Source organism: Anolis carolinensis, chromosome 1, assembly GCF_035594765.1.
Source record: "Anolis carolinensis isolate JA03-04 chromosome 1, rAnoCar3.1.pri, whole genome shotgun sequence".
Classification (NCBI taxonomy): domain Eukaryota; kingdom Metazoa; phylum Chordata; class Lepidosauria; order Squamata; family Dactyloidae; genus Anolis; species Anolis carolinensis.
The window spans coordinates 4413796-4434268 of NC_085841.1; the positions used below are offsets into that span (position 1 = coordinate 4413796).

General features: G+C 43.3%; 1 protein-coding gene across 5 annotated transcripts in view; it reads left to right on the plus strand.

The window, feature by feature from the left end:
• The window catches only part of ncoa1 (nuclear receptor coactivator 1), a 342571-nt gene that overhangs the window by 264718 nt on the left and 57380 nt on the right, over nucleotides 1–20473 (plus strand). For all 5 annotated transcript variants that reach the window (XM_016996553.2, XM_016996548.2, XM_062968794.1 and 2 more), the window contains 2 exons: nucleotides 14960–15054; nucleotides 19256–19433. In XM_016996553.2, coding sequence (XP_016852042.2) covers nucleotides 14960–15054; nucleotides 19256–19433 — 273 coding nt within the window. The remainder of the gene's footprint in view (nucleotides 1–14959; nucleotides 15055–19255; nucleotides 19434–20473) is intronic.

Consider the following 20473-nt stretch of genomic DNA (forward strand, 5'->3'; position numbering starts at 1 on the left):
TGATGTGTTCCACGGGCGGAAAAGTAGCCCCTGCCCCTTGAGCTATTGCCCACCTCTTGTCTTCTATCATGCTTTTTCCCTTTGCCCCGGCACTCAGGATGGTATAGAAGATTAAAAGAGGTAGAAATAAAATCTCATTTTAGTAAAAACATTCAAAAAGTTAAGATATATTTCAACTGCAAACATATTAGAATCATAGAATCATAGAATCATAGAATAGTAGAGTTGGAAGAGACCTCAAGGGCCATCTAGTCCAACCCCCCGCTAAGAAGCAGGAAATCGCATTCAAAGCACCCCCGACAGATGGCCATCCAGCCTCTGCTTAAAAGCCTCCAAAGAAGGAGCCTCCACCACGGCCCCGGGGAGAGAGTTCCACTGCCGAACAGCCCTCACAGTGAGGAAGTTCTTCCTGATGTTCAGGTGGAATCTCCTTTCCTGTAGTTTGAAGCCATTGTTCCGTGTCCTAGTCTGCAGGGCAGCAGAAAATAAGCTTGCTCCCTCCTCCCTATGACTTCCCCTCACATATTTGTACATGGCTATCATGTCTCCTCTCAGCCTTCTCTTCTGCAGGCTAAACATGCCCAGCTCTTTAAGCCTCTCCTCATAGGGCTTGTTCTCCAGACCCTTAATCATTTTAGTTGCCCTCCTCTGGACGCTTTCCAGCTTGTCAGCATCTCCCTTCATCTGCGGTGCCCAAAACTGGACACAGTATTCCAGGTGTGGTCTGACCAAGGCAGAATAGAGGGGGAGCATGACTTCCCTGGATCTAGACGTTATTCCCCTATTGATGCAGGCCAAAATCCCATTGGCTTTTTTAGCTGCCGCATCACATTGTAGGCTCATGTTTAACTTGTTGTCCACGAGGACTCCAAGATCTTTTTCGCACACACTGCTGTCAAGCCAGGCGTCCCCCATTCTGTATCTTTGATTTCCATTTTTTCTGCCGAAGTGAAGTATCTTGCATTTGTCAGCCGTTTTAAAATATATCATTTTAAAAGTATGTCATATCAGTGGTGCTCAACACCCTTTGAAACCCTTTCCCCTTGAACGGTCAGTTCCTAAAGGCCTCTCGAAGCAGAAAATTGGAAAGACACTATGAAGGAAACCAGCCCGACCTTGCTGGGAAATGCATTCTGGAGCCTAGGAACAGCCACCAAGAAAGCTCTCACCTGTGTTCCCACTAGACATCATTAATCAGTAATCCTTAATCACCTCTTGTATTGAACACCCTATGGAGGGAACAGATACACTTTGCCATGAAAACCCGCTTGGGTGAGACATATTCTCAGCTTCAGAAAACCCTATGATAGGTTTACCCAAGAATTGCCATTAAGTCAGAAATGAGGTGAAAGCACACAAAGAATCGGCACAATGGGTTCAAATTACATGAAAGAAGATTCCACCTGAATGTTAGGAGGAACTTCCTGACTATAAGAAGAACTGTTTAACAGTAGAACTCTCTGCCTTGGAGTCTGGTGAAAGCTCCTTCTTTGGATGCTTTTAAACAGAGTCTGGATGGCCATCTGTCTGGAGTGCTTTGATCGTGCTTTTCCTGCATGGCAGAAGGAGGATGGACTGAATGGCCCATGTAGTCTCTTCCAACTCTTTTATTCTATGATACTATGATTTGTCTAGGATTATGGTCTTTTCCAGTGGTCCTGTTAGTTTAAATCCAGATTACATTAGCCTCAGATTAGCCATTTGGACTTCTAACTGAAGTTCAGACTTTGATTTGCTCTCAGACCTATAGATTTGTCTTTTGGCAGTCCATGGCATCCATTGAGTCCACCAAACAGCCTGAGACTTTGATCCTTGAAGGGGGATGTCCCTCAATACATGATTGTTTTAGGTGTGAGTTTTTCTTGAAAGCCTCTCCTTTGCATCCCATTAATTTGTATAAATATCCTATAGGAAGAGGACATGGGACGACAACAACAACAACAACAACAACAACAGTCCTAAACACTTGGGAAGTGTTTGACTTGTGATTTTGTGATAAGAAATCCAGCATATATATCTTGTTTGCTGTGTCATACTGTGTCTTTGTGTCAATAATAATAATAATAATAATAATAATAATAATAATAATAATGCTTTATTTCTAAGCCCTTCAAGCCCTGCTAGGCATCAATACTGCTGCCATCCCATCATCAAATATAAACATGACCATTTACTAAAACTTTGGGGCACGATTAATCTTTTGGCCAAATTTGCATGTTAGTATTTTTAAATAGTTTTTAGAAATGGCTTTAATATATTTGTATCCTGGTGGTGGCGCAGTATGTTAAAGCGTTGAGCTGCTGAACTTGCAGACCAAAAGGTCCCAGGTTCAAATCCCGGGAGCGGAATGAGTGCCCGCTGTTAGCCCCAGCTCCTGCCAACCTAGCAGTTCGAAAACATGCAAATGTGAGTAGATCAATAGGTACTGCTCCGGCGGGAAGATAACGGTGCTCCATGCAGTCATGCCGGCCACATGACCTTGGAGGTGTCTACAGACAACGCCGGCTCTTCGGCTTAGAAATGGAGATGAGCACCAACCTCCAGAGTCAGACATGACTGGACTTAACATCAGGGGAAAACCTTTACCTTTACCTATCCTTTTAATGCTTCTTAGTGTTTTGAATTATTTTCATCTATCCAAACTGATGTTAACTGTCCACTGCCCTGAGTTCTTCATATATAGTGCAGAATATAAATATTTGTAAATTATTAATATAAAACATAACTAGCCTTTTAACTGTCATCGCTGCACTGTACAGAATCCTTTGATTTATAGTTTGGGGAAGCACTACAGCTTTCTGGCCCAGAAGTTGAAACATCTCTTCAAACTACAAATCCCAAGATTCCATAGATTGAAACTATGACAGCTAATGTGGCATTAAAGTGCTAGTACTGTATTGAATGAAGTAGAATCAAGACTGCAAGAAGTTTGGCTTATGACAGTAGCCAGGAGTCCTTTTTCATCAGCGTCCTTTGGTTTGCCCAGCTGTTTTTCTCTTCTTTTCCACCTCAGCCTCCCCAACTTTTCAGATTATTAAATGGGGCCTGTTTACTGTGAAGGAGCACCAGGTTGCTGGCTCTGATCGTATCCTTCACATCCCCTGCTTGGCGCTTTCTAGGGCATTGCCGAGAGCCTTGCCCTCAAACAAATGGCCCACCCACCTGCAGCTGTGTCTTGTGAGAGCAGCCTTTTTGGCACAATGCTGTAAGACTCATCCCTTGTAAACCGACTGTATTCTTTTTCCTCCTGGGCGATCATAAATTCCAGCAAGCTGTCAGACTCTTCCACCCCTTCATTTCAGTCAGGCTGAGCTGCTAGCCTCATCTATAAAACGGTTCTCCTTGTCTCCTCCCTTTGAATCTGGTTTCTATCTGGGATTGATTTCGGATACAAGCTCCAGTCACCGCTATAAAAATCTGTCTGCGCAGCAGCACTGGGCGCTTTGCTCTGTGTGTGTTTGTTTTATAGAGCCCTCCCTCTTATGAAGCAAGTCAATAAAATTCTAATTCCCCTGCTGACAGTTTCAATCTAGTTGACAGATAAATATAGAACAAGGAGAGAAGGGGAGGCTCTGAAGGCACATTGTAAATTGCCCCGTCTTCTTCCATTCTTTGACCTGTGCAGTTTTACCATGCCTCTGAACCACGGTTGGCCCCAAATGTGGCCTTCAGGTCATCTTTTTTGTTCAGGCTAAATGTTCGATCCTCATGGACATAATTAAAAGGCTGGACCATGACGCCAGGCAATAATGTATTCTGTCATGTGTTAACATGTTCAGTGGACTTTGTACATCTTCAGGTATCTTTCCAACATCTCTGCAAAGTAGGCCAATACTTTTATCCTGTTTTAATATATTTTAAAGTAGGGCCTGATCCCATCTGATCTTAGAAGCTAAGCTGAGACAACTCTGGTTAGTACTTGGATGGGAGACTGCCACTGAATACCAGATGCTTTAGGATATATTTCAGAGGAAGAAACTGGCAAAACCACCTCTAGGTATTCCTTGTCAAAACCCAATGAAAGTCATGGGGTTGTAAACACACACACTTGATTTTAAGCTATCTTATTTTAATGTCAAATTGCTTAACATTGTCTTTGTAATTAGTTAAGTTGGTTTTATTGTATGCTACTCTGTGATCTTTAGATATAGGACAGAATGTCATTATCATCGTATCATCCAAGTTGCTACCTGCTGGGTACTGAAATCAGATTTCAACTGGGGACATACATTCTTCCTTCAGTTGTTGGCCACTGCTGTCTATTGCAACTGCCTCAGTTCCCTAGATACTTTGGATATAGTCATTTGTAGTTTTCTCACCTGTAAAATGTTCTTTCTGCATTTTGATCCCACTGCCTCTTGCAGGCCTTTCAAGAATGGCTTCCTGGACTTCTGGACTTGGGGGTTTTCTAAGGAGCTTCTCCCAGCAGACTTTCACCTGGCCTTTCAGTGGGTTGCCTGTATGGTCTGCAAAGTCGGTGGCACATCACATTCAAATCTGAATATGGCTGCTGGCAGTCCTTGAAGCCTAGATCCTATCAGCTTCCAGCAGCTTGCAAGATGAACCAGAGGGGCTTGTGGTTGTCACTATGGTGAGATCACACTAACCAGGACCGGCACTGGTTAACCTTTGGGGCTTGCTTGCCTGCCCAAATAGTGCTTCCAACTGAGCTGTTGAATGGCGTGTTTACATTACCCAAGTGGTTTCTTATCAGAGCCGGAAGCAATAATAGCAGTAATGAAAGAGCAGATAACACAGAGGTGACCGAGCTTTGAAAGAGAATGAGCCAATCTCTTCCACCCACTGATTCATCACCCTTGTGCCAATCTGCCCTGGCGAGCTGGTGTCAGTCTCTAGTCATGAAATGAAGTGACTCTAGCTACGGCTTTAGGTCAGGCAAGAGGCCAGTAAAATGGTGAAAACGAGAATAGGAATCATTCCAAGTTCTTGCCTTACTGCTTGCCCCGTGCCACTAGATGTATTAAAGTGATAGCAAATTGGAGGACTTGCCTTCAGGTCTAAGTGTAGCTGTCCTATATCTCAGGGTGGCCAAAGTCTGACCCCGAGTTCTCTAAATGCATGTTTTACCACCCACAGTTCTGCTTCTTGAGTGGATTTCCAGAAAGGAATTTTATGTCTATTTACATATGTCCACCTTGAACAGCTATTTTGGTCAGGAGTGGATGCTTGATCCCAAAACAGCTTCAGTTCAATATCCTGAAAACTGATAACTAGTTATTTGTTGATCCTTTTATTTTTCCTCCCTTTTCCCCAGCCAAGAGGTCATGGTATTTTGCAAAAGTTATACAGCAAAAAGCAGGCATCATTCAAAGTTGGCAGTATGGCACTTTGTTAAAGGCCCAAAGCATTCAGTCCTCAAAGGTCTGCTAAAATGCAGGGGGGGGGGGGAGAGAGAGAGAGAGAGAGAGAGAGAGAGAGAGAGAGAGAGAGAGAGAGAGAGAGAGAGAGATATCATGATCTACAGAAGGATCACAAGGAGGGCTTCAGTTTAGCCTTACCAAGAAAGGTGTTCCAGAGGCTGGGTTCAGCCGGGGAGGGGTCTTTGCAGGAGATTTAAGCCCAAAGCAAGAGCCTTAGATAGAACCTTCCTCGTATCCCAGGACAAGCAGAAAGTGAACTCTCATTGATGCATGAATGCCCACTATTGCATTGATGCATTGATGCCCACTATTACCAGAACATGCAGCTACAACAAGAAGGTACATTTTCAGCTGAAGTCTGACTTAGATGCAAGCAGGGATTCATCCAATGTGAATGTCAAAGCAAAGTGTATGCGGTATGAAGCAGATAATAATCCAGTCCAACCCCCTTTTTGGCAGGGGGTTGGACTGGATGGCCCATGAGGTCTCTTCCAACTCTACTATTCTATGATTCTATGACTCATGAAAGAGCATGAAGTAATGGCCAGACCCTGTTGACTCTTAACTTTGGATGCCAGTCCTCTCAACAGCAGAGGGCGGCAACTGCACAAGGGCCAGATAATAATAACAATAATAATAATAATAATAATAATAATAATAATAATAATAATAATAATACTTTATTTATACCCCCCCACCATCTCCCCACGGGGACTCGGATCTCCTGACACTTCATGATGAATCCTACGATACTACTTGTGTGAATGGAGTTGGCAGTATTTCTGTGCACTTTCTTTGTGGTGTTGAGGCAAAATGTACTTGGAAATTTGAACAAATATATTTATAAAAATATAAGGAGTGGTTAAGGGGCTCTGGAGAACTGGTCAGAGGCCACAAAGGTGGGATCCATGGGCCAAGCTGTGTGCACCCCTATTTACAGGCACAATTCTTGGTGAAATGTCTGGATGTGTTTTGTTGATTTGTTTGCCCAGGTCAGAAGGACAGAGGGAGGCATTTAGGAAGGAAACCCTTCTTGGGCCTTGACAGTCAATGGCTGGGAAACTAGCCACCTCTGGAGGAATGATTGGTGGCAAAAGCCGGGGAGTCGAATGAGCTATTAGTATCACATTCCTTAAGAAGGAGCACACCAGCGGGGCAGTCACTTCTCATTAATGTTATGTACAGCCAAGGCTGCATAATTTCTCCTGCCAGCATTAAGATAATCAGTTGCCTCCACGTCACAAGGCTCCCTGTGACTCCATTGTTTCAGTAGTTTCAGAATGGTCCTGCATTAGGAAGGGCTTCCTTTCATTTTCAGGAGGCTGCACTATGATCACTGTTTAGCTTCTAGTTGAGCCCCATTCCTCCAACTGGTTTTTTTTTTGGGGGGGGGGGGGGAGGGAAGCATTTATTTTCATTGTGGGTGGCAGGGAAAACAAGCCTGCATGAAATACAATTATGGTTTCTCCTCCTTTTGCATTAAAACTTTCAGTAGTTTGGGATTATAGTAGTCCAGCATAAGGCTTCAACTCTTCAACAGTTCTTCTGCAGCGAGACTCAAAGCAGATAGATCTTTGAAGACTTTATTTTCATAAGATTTGTGTTGGAGTCCTCCCTGTGTCTCTCACCTGTGTTCAATGGATGTTTGGTCAGTTGGGGACCACAATGAGATTGTATATGTCTTGTACAATGTTTTATTTATTACTGTACAAAATAACCCCTGAAGGAACCCTGTTGGTTGCCTGTTCACTTTTGGTCTGAATTCAAGATGCAGATTTTCAGATAGGACTTTCAAAGCCCTGAGTGGTTTAAAACCTTGATATATGAAGGAGCAGCTCTCCTTACACATACCTGCTCCAGCACTGAGATTTTCTCACTTCCCATTAGTGGGGTTGATACATCATGCAGGAACATGGGAGATGGCCTTCTTTCCTCTTACACTCCATTTATGGAATTCCTCCCTTCAAGGCCCATTTGGCATCTCCACTGTTCTCTTTAGGTGCCAAAATAAAACATTGGATTTTTTTATTAATGCCTTCGAGACCCACTTTACTTTTAACTGCATAGGTAACTTTTAAACTCTTTAAACAGTTTTAAGCTATTTAACTCTGTTGAGGTGTTGAATGCATTTTCTTCATGTTTGAATTACCCTGTATGCTCATTTATATGTCTAGAAATTTTAGTCCAATAATTAACCCAAAAAAATCTGGGTCACCTTATCCATGTGTCAAAGTGAGTACCATACTATACCTTAAAGGTAAAGGTAAAGGTTTCCCCTGACATTAAGTCTAGTCATGTCTGACTCTGGGGGTTGGTGCTCATCTCCATTTCTAAGCCGAAGAGCTGGCGTTGTCCATAGACACCTCCAAGGTCATATGGCCAGCATGACTGCATGGAGCGCCGTTACCTTCCCACCGGAGCAGGACCTATTGGTGTACTCACATTGGCATGTTTTCGAACTGCTAGGTTGGCAGAAGCTGGAGCTGCTCACGCCGCTCCCGGGGTTTGAACCTTAACTATTATTTTAAAAAAAACAAACTGTCCCCTTCTCTGACTAGAGTGGCAAAGTCTGGAAAAATAATATGTCCTGGGACCACAGCATCTAAAAGAACCTAATAATAATAATAATAATAATAATAATAATAATAATAATAATAATACTTTATGTATACCCCGCCACCATCTTCCCAAAGGGACTCGGGGCGGCTTACATGGGGCCCTGCCCTGGACAATACAATATAACGCAACAAAACAACATATCATAATACAATTAACCAATACAATTGATAAAATATACAGTACAGCACAGAATCAAGAAAGCAATCTAACAGGGGCGAGCCGCATGAACACTAAGTTAAAACTCAGGGTGAGAAAGGGATCAAGATAAAAACCTCGGGAAACAGGGACATCAGATAATGAACCAGTCTAGGGGATAAATGTTGAGGGGAATGACAAAAGAACAGTTACTCTCCGAAGGCACATCGGAATAGCCATGTTTTTAAATCTTTCCTAAAGGCTAAAAGAGTGGGGGCTTGCCTAATTTCACTGGGCAGTGAATTCCACAGACGGGGGGGCCACAGCAGAAAAGGCCCCCTCCCTTGTTCCCACAAGGCGGGCCTGAGATAAAGGAAGCGGTGACAGGAGAGTCTCCCCTGATGAACGTAGGGATCGGGCAGGTTTATAGAGGGTAATGCCTGTGAGGGAAAGCAGCGGCAGCCGGCAAGGTCCACCGGTCACCAGAAGCAACATTAATGCTTTCCTCAGTCCATGGAATGGCCCTCAATGTATCCACTGGTTATATAAAAGCCACAATTATGGCTCCACAAACTATCAGCAACTTATACATGAAGTCAACTTATACATATGTATATATATGGTCATCATTCATTTTTAATGTGGAGTTGTTTAGTTTTATCTGTGGGATAAAAATATTTACTGACCAGATAGTCTTCCAACTCTCTAAAGCGGTTTTGGGGGGGTAATGTGGGAGCCAGGCTCACAGTGCAGAGGACTCCTGAGAGCAAATTGCACTAGTCCTCTCCACCAGAAGTGGAGCATTGGCATGAATTCAGTCTCACAATTGCCACTATGGTAAAATCCTTGCATTCTGGCATGAATTTGACGGATTAGGCTGACACTAACTGATCTACATATCGGAGATGGATTTTAGTTGCTCTCACTTGCTGCGTTTTGTCTTCATTATAGGTATTTTATTGGTCTTCCTTTGTACGCTTGATCTTTGTGGTTTTATCCCATCAGTTGATTGCTTATTAGCCATCCTAAGCGGAGCAGCTGCTTTGGAAAGGCAAGAATGCACATCTCTTACTCAATTAAATAAAATTATTACAGAGCAGCTAAAGTATTGCTGGTGTCACGTGTGAGCCACTCCCTGGCTCCTTTTCGGCACAAGCCTTGTAAATGTCGCAGTGGTTAAGAGGAGTCAAACGCCTCTAAAGATAACCGTCACTCAGTAATTAGCTTTAAAGAGCACTCAAACCTGGTTATGAATTTAGATAGCAACATGAGGTGGAAGTTTTATCTCTCAGCTGAATTCATCAGGGCATGGAGGTTTCACCCATATCCTGATATTTATTGATAGACTTTAGTGCCAGGATACTACTGGACTACAAGTCCCAGGATCACAAGGCAATATTGCTGCTGAGTAGAATAATGTGAGTTGCAGTGCAACACCCACACAATCCCCATTTCTTTTTAGCACTCTCTCATACTCTCTCACACACAAACACTTATTGTTGTTGTTATGTTTGCATTTATATTTATTTATACACACACACAGCATTTTCTAGAACACATAATTTGCTAGTATTGTTGCTGTCCTGCACTTTTTATTTTTTCTTGGGTCTTTTTAGGCAAGCGGTGGGAAAGGATGTCCCTCACGGTCCAAATCGGATCCAATGTGTTCCTAAACTACCTTCACTGATTGTGGAGACTATTTACCATACATTGGCCTCTCCTAGACTATTGAAGCCTAATGGGAAATAACCCTGGAAAATGTGCACCCTCTCAGGGGAAAGCTATGGCAAAAACCTTTCTGAACACATTCTGCCAAGAAACCTCTGTGATATGTTTGCTCTAATTCAGAAATGACTTGAAGACAGGGGGACCTCAGGTTTCTAGTAAAAGCCAGAAGTCTATCCTCTGGCATAGCAGCATGACAGTTGTCCAGATATTCTGCTCTTACCTTTCATGACCCTTGAACATTGCTTGGTCACTGGTGATGTGGCTTATTGTTCTTTGACTTCCTTGCTGTTTGCCACATCTTGTTTATCTCATTGCTTTTCCCTCTCATGTACATGTATATCAAATATGCGTATTATTGATTCCTCTACAGACCCATTCTCCATTCTCCTGCCAAAAAGGGAGCATGCTTTTCTCTTGCTTCTTCTTTCCCAGGGCTGATGCTGCACTAGCTAATTCCTTGCTGAGTGCTAATGAACTGTGTGTCAAGTCCTTGATGGATGGTCACACCAGTCTATTGCATCTGATTTTAATTAACTTTGAAAAAAAATCAAAGCTGTGCCTCAAGAAAGCCACCATGCTTTTGTCTCCCCAGTCCCTTGGTATAAGTGAAAAAAGTTAGCCGAAGGCAAGGGCTTCTGATGATGATGTCTTGTTGTCTGAATAGCAAAATCTCTCCTAGGTTTTAGTCCAAATGTCAAATGAGCTCTCTAAGGTTCTGAGCCACAACTGGAGATAGGTTTGGGACCTTGGACAGCTAATTTAAAATTCACACCAAAACATAAAGTGGATATTTCACCCTTCGGAAAAGGAATGTGTGTAGAAATAGGGCAAAATGTAAAATATAGAAGTCAGCCAAAACCAGCAGGGAGGAGCAGGCATTTAGAGCGAGGCATACATTCTCATTCAAGGACATCTACTCTAGAAATGAAAAACAGATAGAAAGGTATCTAGATCTAGGCTGAATCATGAAGGAAATCCCAGAAGAATGCCAACATCAGGAACCTTTTCATTAGGCAACATCTTCCAACCATTGCTAAATAGCCTCCTCAACAAGCCAAAGTCAAGAGAGGAGGAAGGCATTCCAGATCAGAGGCACTGAGCTCCTAAGGATCTCACAAAGGTCCTTTGGATCATCTCTCTCCCAAACACAATCTAACATGGCCATAGGACTGCACCTCCAAAAAGAGAAAGTTGAGGAACTTTTCCCTAAGGAACGTCTCCCCTTGTTTCTTGTTTGTGTGACAGAGGGGCACTCATTGTTCATTGATGTTTACTCCATATTGTCCCACTCCCTTTAGATAACACTATATAACAACACTTCTCTTTTTAATAAATCTCTCTCATTCATAAACCTAATAGTTGATCAAAACAAGTCCCAATCTTAAAGTTAAAGCTTTCTCTTTGATAAGCATAGTTGATTGTCTATCTCAGCTAGTTCACAGATCTTCATCAGTCATCCTTCTTGGATTGGAATGACTGGTTCATTTCATCTGTGCTAGAAGAAAATTCTTGCTGCAGTTATCAGCAGTTATCTTCCACATTTTCTTTCTAGGTGATTGTCCAGCATTCCCAACAAACAAAACAGGTTTCATCAGGATTTTAACTTTGAGTAATTTCATCCAGCATCATACATATTTAAATCCAGCACTGAGCCTTTGTGCAAGACCACTACATATGGTACAATTTTTCTCACATTTCCAACATTTGCTAGAACTGCCTTTATATGTCTTAGAAGGTCTCTCTGGCATTAAGTACCACCTATTCATCATCTTACGAAAGTTTTCTTTCAAATCATGACTCAAAGTAAATTTCAAACTCCTTGACCACACCTTCCTCCGGCTGAATTTGCATACCTAGATTTTGAACCCATTTAACCATACAGTCATCCACTTGCCGTACCTATTCTCTATTCTTAGAGGAGAAATTCCCAGAGCTAGGCTTTGCGTTCCAACACCAGCGAGAGCAGCCTAGATTTAATGGGGCTGGAGGGAGGATGTGTGGCTGTAATTTACACTGAGAGGCACCAGCCAGCCAACCACTTTCCCCTCTCCTTTGTTGTGATCTGAAACAATTTCTTTGTAAAGGGCCATGAAAGCACCCTGCTGCGTTTCCGGCTGATTTGAAGCAAGGCTGCTTTTTCAGAAGGCTTCCTTGAGCGGCATCAGAAGCTTTCTCTTTTTCATTTCTTTTCTTATAAAGCCCCGGGGAAGCATCTCCCAGTGCTGGAGTGTTCCTGGGATCTTCTTTCAGGGTGCCAGCTTCACTGGGCACCTTCTCGCCACCTATTCATCATCTTCAGAGCAGCCGTCTTGGGTTAGAAAACACTTGCCTTGCTCTTGGCCCCTGCTTTTTGTGATTGATTTCTTGGTTTGACTTTCGCCGTTTTCCTGCATGCATTGAATTCTTCTTGCGCCTCCTTCCTTTGTTGTCCAGCACTTCATTGGTGCAGCAAACTGAGTGGGATGCAATGGGAGAAGCAAAGAAAAAGCAGGACTGTGCACCATTCCTTCTTCAGCAGTTGGATCCCCTTGAGAAGATATAGAGCTGGCAATGCTGATGAATAGGTCCTGAAGAGGTGTAACCCAAGAGGCTCTTCCTTTGCCCTGAAGCTGCTTTGGATCCAGATGTTTCTTTGAGTTTGCTATGGCTTGGGTCTAGGCTTTCTAAGGGCCATGTCTTGTTACATGAGCCTCAGCCTAGCTCTTCCCTTGGTGCCACCAGCTTCACAGCCATGTCTCATAGGAACTCACGGAGAGGACTTTCCCAGGGGCTGCCCCCATGCTTGGAAACTCCTTGGTTATCCTTCCATCAGTTAATTAAATCATTTCTCTTCCAACATTCTCTCAGGAACTGATTATAGAAGATTTTGGTAGCTCTCTCTATTTACTGTTCTGTTTCCTTTTTTTGTTTCGTCTCCTCGATGGATTGTTTTTTGTTCTGTAGGCAGCAGCATTTTAGCAATATTTGTTCATACGGGTTCAATTGTATATTTCTATATGTGTTTTAATATTTATAAATTGCCTTGATTCCCACTTTCAGGGTGGGAGGAAGGAAGAAATAAAGGAACCCATTATGTTAAAACACCAGTGTGGCTTGAAGTACCTCAAAGACTAAAAACATCCATGTCTCAGTGAAAATGCATATGTTTTGGCTTCCCAAGTCCCCATTGATTCAGTGGGTCTTAGTTGGTGTCAATAGTTGAACGTAGACCTTGAAGAGTGTTGACTAGAGATCCTTTGGTTATTTTTAAAGTTGAGACTTTTCTCTGAAAAACCAGAGAAAAGTCTCCGTATCTCCTTGTGTGCAGAGCAATGTTATGGTGCTTGGGCGCAGAGATCAGCTTTGGGGTCAGGGGCTCATAACCTATTGACCTTCAGCCAGGTCTGCAAGCAACTGAAGGGTGCTTGATACCTGGAATGTGCCAAAGAGCTTCTTAAAGTATCACTTCGCTCATACGTTTAAAAAGTAAATAAAGTAATATGGTGTTGAGTTGCATCGGAGGCCTGGTTTTGCAGGGTGGAGACATTTCATTTTTGGCTTCTCCTGCGAAGAAACATCTCTGACTGCCCCGCTTCCCCTGCGCTGGGAGACAGAAAGGGCTTCCAGGCACAAGGGCCATGGCGCCTCTTTCCGCCAGTTAATCCTACCGAATAACAGGCTTGGAAGTGCTCTACAAAACTATTTTGCTAAAGTTGGAGAAGGATTCCACAGACCAATTAAAGGATTAGATTGAAAACTGATGCCTTGCTCTTAAGTAGGGAACCGCTGAAGTTGGGCTGGGAGCAGAAGGAGAGACAACGAGACTTGCCTGTGGCTTGTGTTATCCTCAGTTGTGTTCCTGCCTTTTGTCCCGTGTTGTGCACTGTGCCTGCTCCTTAAGTACGTGTTCTCATCCTCTCCCTTAGACTGGCCTCTCTTTCTCTTTCATCATGTACAGAATGCACTCAAATGAGCAGCTGGAAGGCAAGAGTCAGAGGCTGTGGACAGCTGTGCCTTTATGAACTCAGAGTTGTAGAACTGGACAGCACAAAAATATGTCCCTCTTGTCCATCTCTCAGCTGTTGACAAGGCTCTGCATCCCTCCCCACCTCCCTCCCTTGTGTCCCCCCCCCCCCCAACATATGTGCAGGTGCCTACAAAGAGAGAGGAGGATACCTAATGCCCCAGAGGACAGCATCTCATTGAGGAAGAGACAAGCTTGTTTTCTGGTGCTGTAGAGGCTTGGACACAGTGAAGTAATGGAGTCAAGCTACAGAAAAATATTAGGGCAAACTTGCTGATTGTCAAAGCTGTTCAGCAATGGAATATGTTTCCTGGGAGATCAGTGGAGCCTTCTTCTTTGGAGGTTTTTAGCAGAGACTAGATGTTCATTTGTTCGGAGGGCTTAGATTGTGTCTTCCTGCATGACAGAAGGTGGTTAGACTGCATAGCCCTTGTGGTCTCTTCCAGGTCTAGGATTCTGTGATATTATGGAAGTTTAATCTTCCACCCTGGAGTTAACCACAGCCATCCTGTGCTCTGAGCCTCTCCATAAGAAGGTGCAAAAGGAGGAGGTTAAGCAGTCAGTTGTGGACAAAATTCCCTCTCACTTGGTTTGTGAAATCTGGTGAGCAAAATCCCTGTCCGAAAATATGAGTCCAACTTGACCTATCACTTGGTGCCCATTTTGTCCTCAGAACCACTACTGCTCTGAGACTTACCTGCTTCAACACCTCTCCTTTCAGAAGCAGCTCCTTGGCATCTGCCTGCTTTCCAGTTCCTGACCTTGCTTTGTGTTTATTTTATTTTTCTTTCTCTCTGTCTCTCTTTGTGTCTAAACCTCACTTGCTGAGATCCTTTTCAAGGGAGCTGCCATTCTTGTTTCTCAGTGCAGACTGGCCCTGGCTGTGAACAGAAAGCCTTATTGTGCTTCAACCTTCCCATGTGTTTCTTTCTTCTCGGTTTCTTTTCTCATTTTCCCCTCGGCATAATCTTGGTTGCCAATGTTCCTGGTGTTTGTTCTGCTTTTTGTACAGGCCATTTCAGAATAGCACAGATTTGCTCAAAAATGAAAGTGAATTCTCTATGGCTAAAAGTGTGGCTTTTCTGTGTTGCAGAAAAAACAGCTGATGATGATGTCCAGAAATCCGATATCTCGTCCAGCAGCCAAGGAGTGATTGAGAAGGAATCCCTCGGGCCTCTCCTTCTGGAGGTATGTGCTTCAGGAGGCAGCTGCTCCCCACGGCCCTGCGCCACGGGAAAAGGCTTTTCTGCGTTTGCATTGCCACAGCCTTTTCAGGATTGGGGAGGTTTTGTCCTTCCATGTTTGAAAATAGATATTGGGCCTCCTGCAAACTTCTCCATTTGGATGTTTTGTGTCTTCTAGTACAGGCAGTTCCCAGGTTACAAACAAGATAGGTTCTGTAGGTTTGTTCTTAAGTTGAATTGGTATGTAAGTTAGAAAGGTACACACACACACACACACACACACACACACACACATATATATATATATATATATATACACACACACACACACACACACACACACATACATACATACGCGTGTGTGTATAGGCTTTGGATAGCATAGGGAAGGATTAACACCCCAGTGGTGCATGTTTTGATGTCTGTGCCCTTGTTTAGAAGATTCCACCTCACTTTCTGTCCCTGTAATCATTATATTTTGAAAAGTTCGGCTTGTTGTGAAAAAAAAGATTGGGGATAAAGCTTCAGTGGAGACCCATTTTCCCCATGATAAGAACTCTTCCAGGAGTGAATTTCCCATCCTGGGGGTAGATTTCTCTCATTTCCTGTTGTCTCACCCCTGTTCTTAATTAGAAGTAATTTGTAAGTTGAATGCATGTAACTCAGAGACTACTTACAGCAAAGCTAGGGCAAATTTATCACAGGATTTTCTTAGAAGGTTTGTTCGAAAAGGAGAGTTGATAGTACCTCCCTCTAAGGCTGAGTGAATGTGTCTCACCCAATGTTTCCTTGACTGAGCAGTGGTTTGAGCCATGGTCTCAAGTCAGAGTTTGCCTGGGATTTTTTTTCAGAGAAGTTTTGCTTATTGCCGTCATTTGCGGCTAAGAGCAAGTAATTTGCCCAAATTTGCCAAGTGGGTTTCTGTGCGTAGTGGGATTTTCAAACCCAAATCTCTTTACAGTCTTAGTCCAACATTCAAATCATGACATCATGCTGGCTGTGGTGTTTGGAATGCTTCACAGATTATCAATATGCATTCCCCTCTTTTAGAAGCTCTCCATTTTGCCTTCCACTGTAATTCAAGGATCACCGTATTGGCTGCTTCGGAAGGCTGTATTGCTCCTTTTCTGTTCTGCGGGGCAAAGGGGAAAGGGGAATCTGGCAATTGCTGCGGAAATGTCACATTATCCCCGAGGGAGCTGCCTTTTGGAAAAGCCTTGCGGCTCATTAGCTGGTTACTCCTTGTGAACCCTGCGCCCTGCCACCTCTCAAAGCCCAGCGCTGTGCGGCTGCGGCTCCACTAATTTCCATGGCTCTCCGCTTTAGGATGCTCAGGAGAGAGGCAGGGGCCCTGCTCTTCATTTCCGGGAATGGATTATTCAGGACCGGAGGCACGCTGGTTAGGCATCAGGCTGGCTGCTGTGTTAATGGAGCTGAGATTGATTTACAGCTGACATCGTTTCTGAGCTGTTGACTCCCTCCGTTCCTTTTGCCTGCTGTATATCCTGCCCGACTTATTCATGCCGCCTTTTCCCTTTCCAAACTCTTTAAAGGCACATGCAGCATCCAGCATAATGGCGAAGCAGAGAGATGTGCTGAAGCAGCTGGAAAGTTAGCCAGGGAATGGGAGGGTGTCTCACTACAGACGGGAATCTGCTTGGCCTTGTTTTGCATGCCGCCCCTTTCCATGTGGTGCCGAAGCCTCCCGTCGCGTAGCAACAGGCAACAGCTGTGACTCAGGGAAACTGCAGGCTGCAGCCGAGTTTTGGCAGGAACCTGGGGACGGCACTTAGTTTTGGTTGGAAATTACTTCTTTTTAACGTTAACATAGCAGATTGGAGAAAAAACAAATCCAGTCAATAATAAAGAGTGTGAAGCCAAGTAAATGGTGTTTAGCTGCTTAGCACTTGCACAGAAGAGGAGCACCAATGTTGCCGGCTATGCACATTTTGTTTGTTAGCTGTTGGAGAAATATTTGGTGTCTATTGCAGAGTAGAGTGCAACATAGCCAGTGCTATATATTAAATTATGGTAGGAAACAAGAGAGAAAATACACAGGGTTTAAAAAAATAATAACTCACTTTTATTGTTGCAAGATATATATTTCATTCACAGACAAAAGTAAGTTACCTAACTTTGGTAGAAGAGCCCTAATGATGACTCTCATGTCTGTGTGCAAGCCATCTTGGGGCACAAAAACCTCATGATGCTCCTCTCTTAAACAAAGGGTAATGAAGAAGGGAGAATTGACCTCTACACACAGGCAGGAAGCAAAGCACCTTGAGTTACAGAGATATAAGAAACAGTGGTGAGAAACAGGCATGCACCACAGGGTTCCCTCTGTCCCTAGATACCAGTGTTGATGCTTCTTCACTTCCAGCAGCTGAGCCAAGGACTACATAGTCCCAAATTACAAAGGGACAGACCTTCATCCTTCTACAGTGACCTCAGTATTTAACCCACGATAGAAGGATATTTCTGCAACTGTTGTGGGAAATGTACAACAGTCAGAACCCCACCCTGCCCCTCACTTAGTTTTCACTTGCTATCCCTCTACTTCCTCTGTGATTCCTTGTTCCAGATCTTTCATATACAGTAGAGTCTCACTTATCCAACATAAACGGGCCGGCAGAATGTTGGATAAGCGAATATGTTGGATAATAAGGAGGCATTAAGGAAAAGCCTATTAAACATCAAATTAGGTTATGATTTTACAAAAGAAGCACCAAAACATCATGTCAGACAACAAATTTGGCAGAAAAAGTAGTTCAATACGCAGTAATGCTATGTAGTAATTACTGTATTTATGAATTTAGCACCAAAATATCACGAAATATTGAAAACATTGACTACAAAAATGCGTTGGATAATCCAGAACGTTGGATAAGTGAGTGTTGGATAAGTGAGACTCTACTGTATATCCAGAGGCACTTTGTGTAAATTGCTAAAATATGGGGCCACTTGGCCTTCCCTTATGTAGCACCAGGATATTTTGGGACTGCTCTATCTAGATATTTCAGCCTTTAAGTGTCTGAAAAGAATAGCCATGCGCATACACTCTGTACCGCTTTTAAATGAGAACTAGGCTTGTAGGAAAGGAGACAGACTTTGTTAGAAAGTCAATCTACATAATCCTTACTGAACATATATATCTATGATGCTCAGGTTGTGCATTTCCTCTTGTCTTGGGGGGTTGTCACCTATGCCATGCAAATAGTGGCTTTGGGAGCACTAACTCTCATTACACTGGGGCATGTTCTGTATTGTAGTAAAAGAGGTCACTTTAGAAAAACTACATAGTTACTCTGGACAGCAAAAAACACAGCAGTTGTAAGAAGAGTGTTAGGGTTAGGGTTAGTGGATTTTATGGAAAAATTTGCATGGATTTTCTGGAAAAACTTAGAAGAGTTAGAAAGCACCACAAAGGCCAACTAGTTCAGCCTCCTTCTATGTAGGAAGACACAACCAAAGCACTTCTAAATGATACCCATTCAACTTCTGTTTAATGGCCTCCAAAAAAGAATCAACCAACTTCTAAGGCAGCCTATTCTGCTGTCGAATAAACCAGAAATTTGGACTACTGCAGAAAAGTGGTGGCCAGTGGAACATTACTGATGCATGAGCTGTTAGGTGGGAGCCAAAAAAAATGTTTTCAGGAAAGAAAGAAACAGTTTTACTCACTGGACACAAACATGATACATGTCACTCCCTGGAATAAGTTGGGTGAAGATGCACTTTTCTGTCCTAAACTGCTTGCTTAAAATGGTGGGCTGTAGAGTTCTGGAAGAAATGTTTGCTCTTCCAGGTGTTTCTGGAAGACACCTTGCAGAATTCTTGGCCACTGGCCATGATGGCTGGGATTTCTGAGAGTTGAGGGCCACTCAGGAAGAAGCCAGAAAACATTAAAACCAGAAGAAGCCATCAGAGTTGGCAAAACAAAGAAAGCTGTTTATGTTTTCTAGCCGCCCATAGCGTCTAGCAGACATCATGCACTCAATTCTTTACAAAGAAGTGAAAGAAGGAAACCGAGACCGGAAACTGCAGAGATCTAATGCTTACATAGTCCTGCAAGTCTTCCTGATTGATAGTTTCACTAGGGGGGTAAATATATGTACTTTGTCTTAAAATATAGACTCCCCCCCCCCCCCCCAAAAAATTTGTTGTTGTTGTTGATTATGCTTATTGTTTTCCTCTGGGTTCTGCAGGCGCTTGATGGCTTCTTTTTTGTCGTGAATCGTGAAGGACGGATCGTGTTTGTGTCAGAGAATGTGACCAGCTACTTGGGCTACAACCAGGACGAACTCATGAACACCAGTGTCTACAGCATCTTGCACGTGGGAGACCATGCTGAGTTTGTCAAGAACCTCTTGCCCAAATCGCTCGGTAACTCCTTGGCCTTTCCTTGCTCTCTCTTTCCCTGTCCTATCTCAAAGGCATTACAGAATCTGTGCAATGGTCTCATCAAGTCAGGTTGAAGGAAACTGGGGACATGCCAGTGAAGTAACTTTCCAAAATATTGAATGTGTTAATTGTGCCTTGGAGATTGTTAGAATAGGAAAAAACAATTCCCCATGGCATCCTGAACAGTGGCTTGCAAACTGTGAACGGATGTCTGAGTCCAAAATTGGTTGACCATCATCCTATTTCATTTGCAAATGGCCATTCTCTCTCATTCCCCCTAAGTGCATTAATTAAAAGTTAAACTAAAACGTCTGATTAGACATTTTCAGAACAGAAGGATTAGTCTGCTCCTCCAAGGGCAACCAAAGCAGTCAAATTAATATTATTATATTTATTTATATCCTGCTTTATCTCTCTAGAAAGAGAACCAAAGAGAGAAGAGCAAGAGGGAATACTTCTGTTTGTAAAGAAAAACTTTAAAAGTTGCAACATTCCCATTTGGTTCGGGAAAATGGCTGTAACTCTCTAGAATTGAGTAGAGAGGAGGGGCCTTCTTTTCTTCTTAGCATCAGCTCTTTGGCCATCCTGCATATGTTTCCAGGTGTTTTGCTTTTTCCTGCTCTTCCAGGCTGCTTGGCAAACAGCAAGCGCAGGAGTTGAATAGGTGCAGGCTGCACCCGAGAGTGTAAGCGAATGGCTGGGGGGATTAGGAGACAGCTCTGTTTTGCAGTCAGGATCCAATTTAATCCTACCAACGACTCGCTCGCTGCCATTCCAAATGCGTGTCGCTTAATCTGCGTTTAAGCTCATTTTTTGAATAATATGCTTACTCAAGAGCATCATAATGTAATTCCCAGTAAGAACCTTGGTTGACTACTCAACCAGAAACCCCAAAAGATATAAAAGCTTTCCTTTCTGCCGCTGAGAAGCAGCGAACATGCACCGCGTGCCAAACGCAAGCCTAACCAAGGGGCTCGGCCTGTGACTACAGGTGCAAAAGAGGCTGTTTGGCCAGGTCCTTC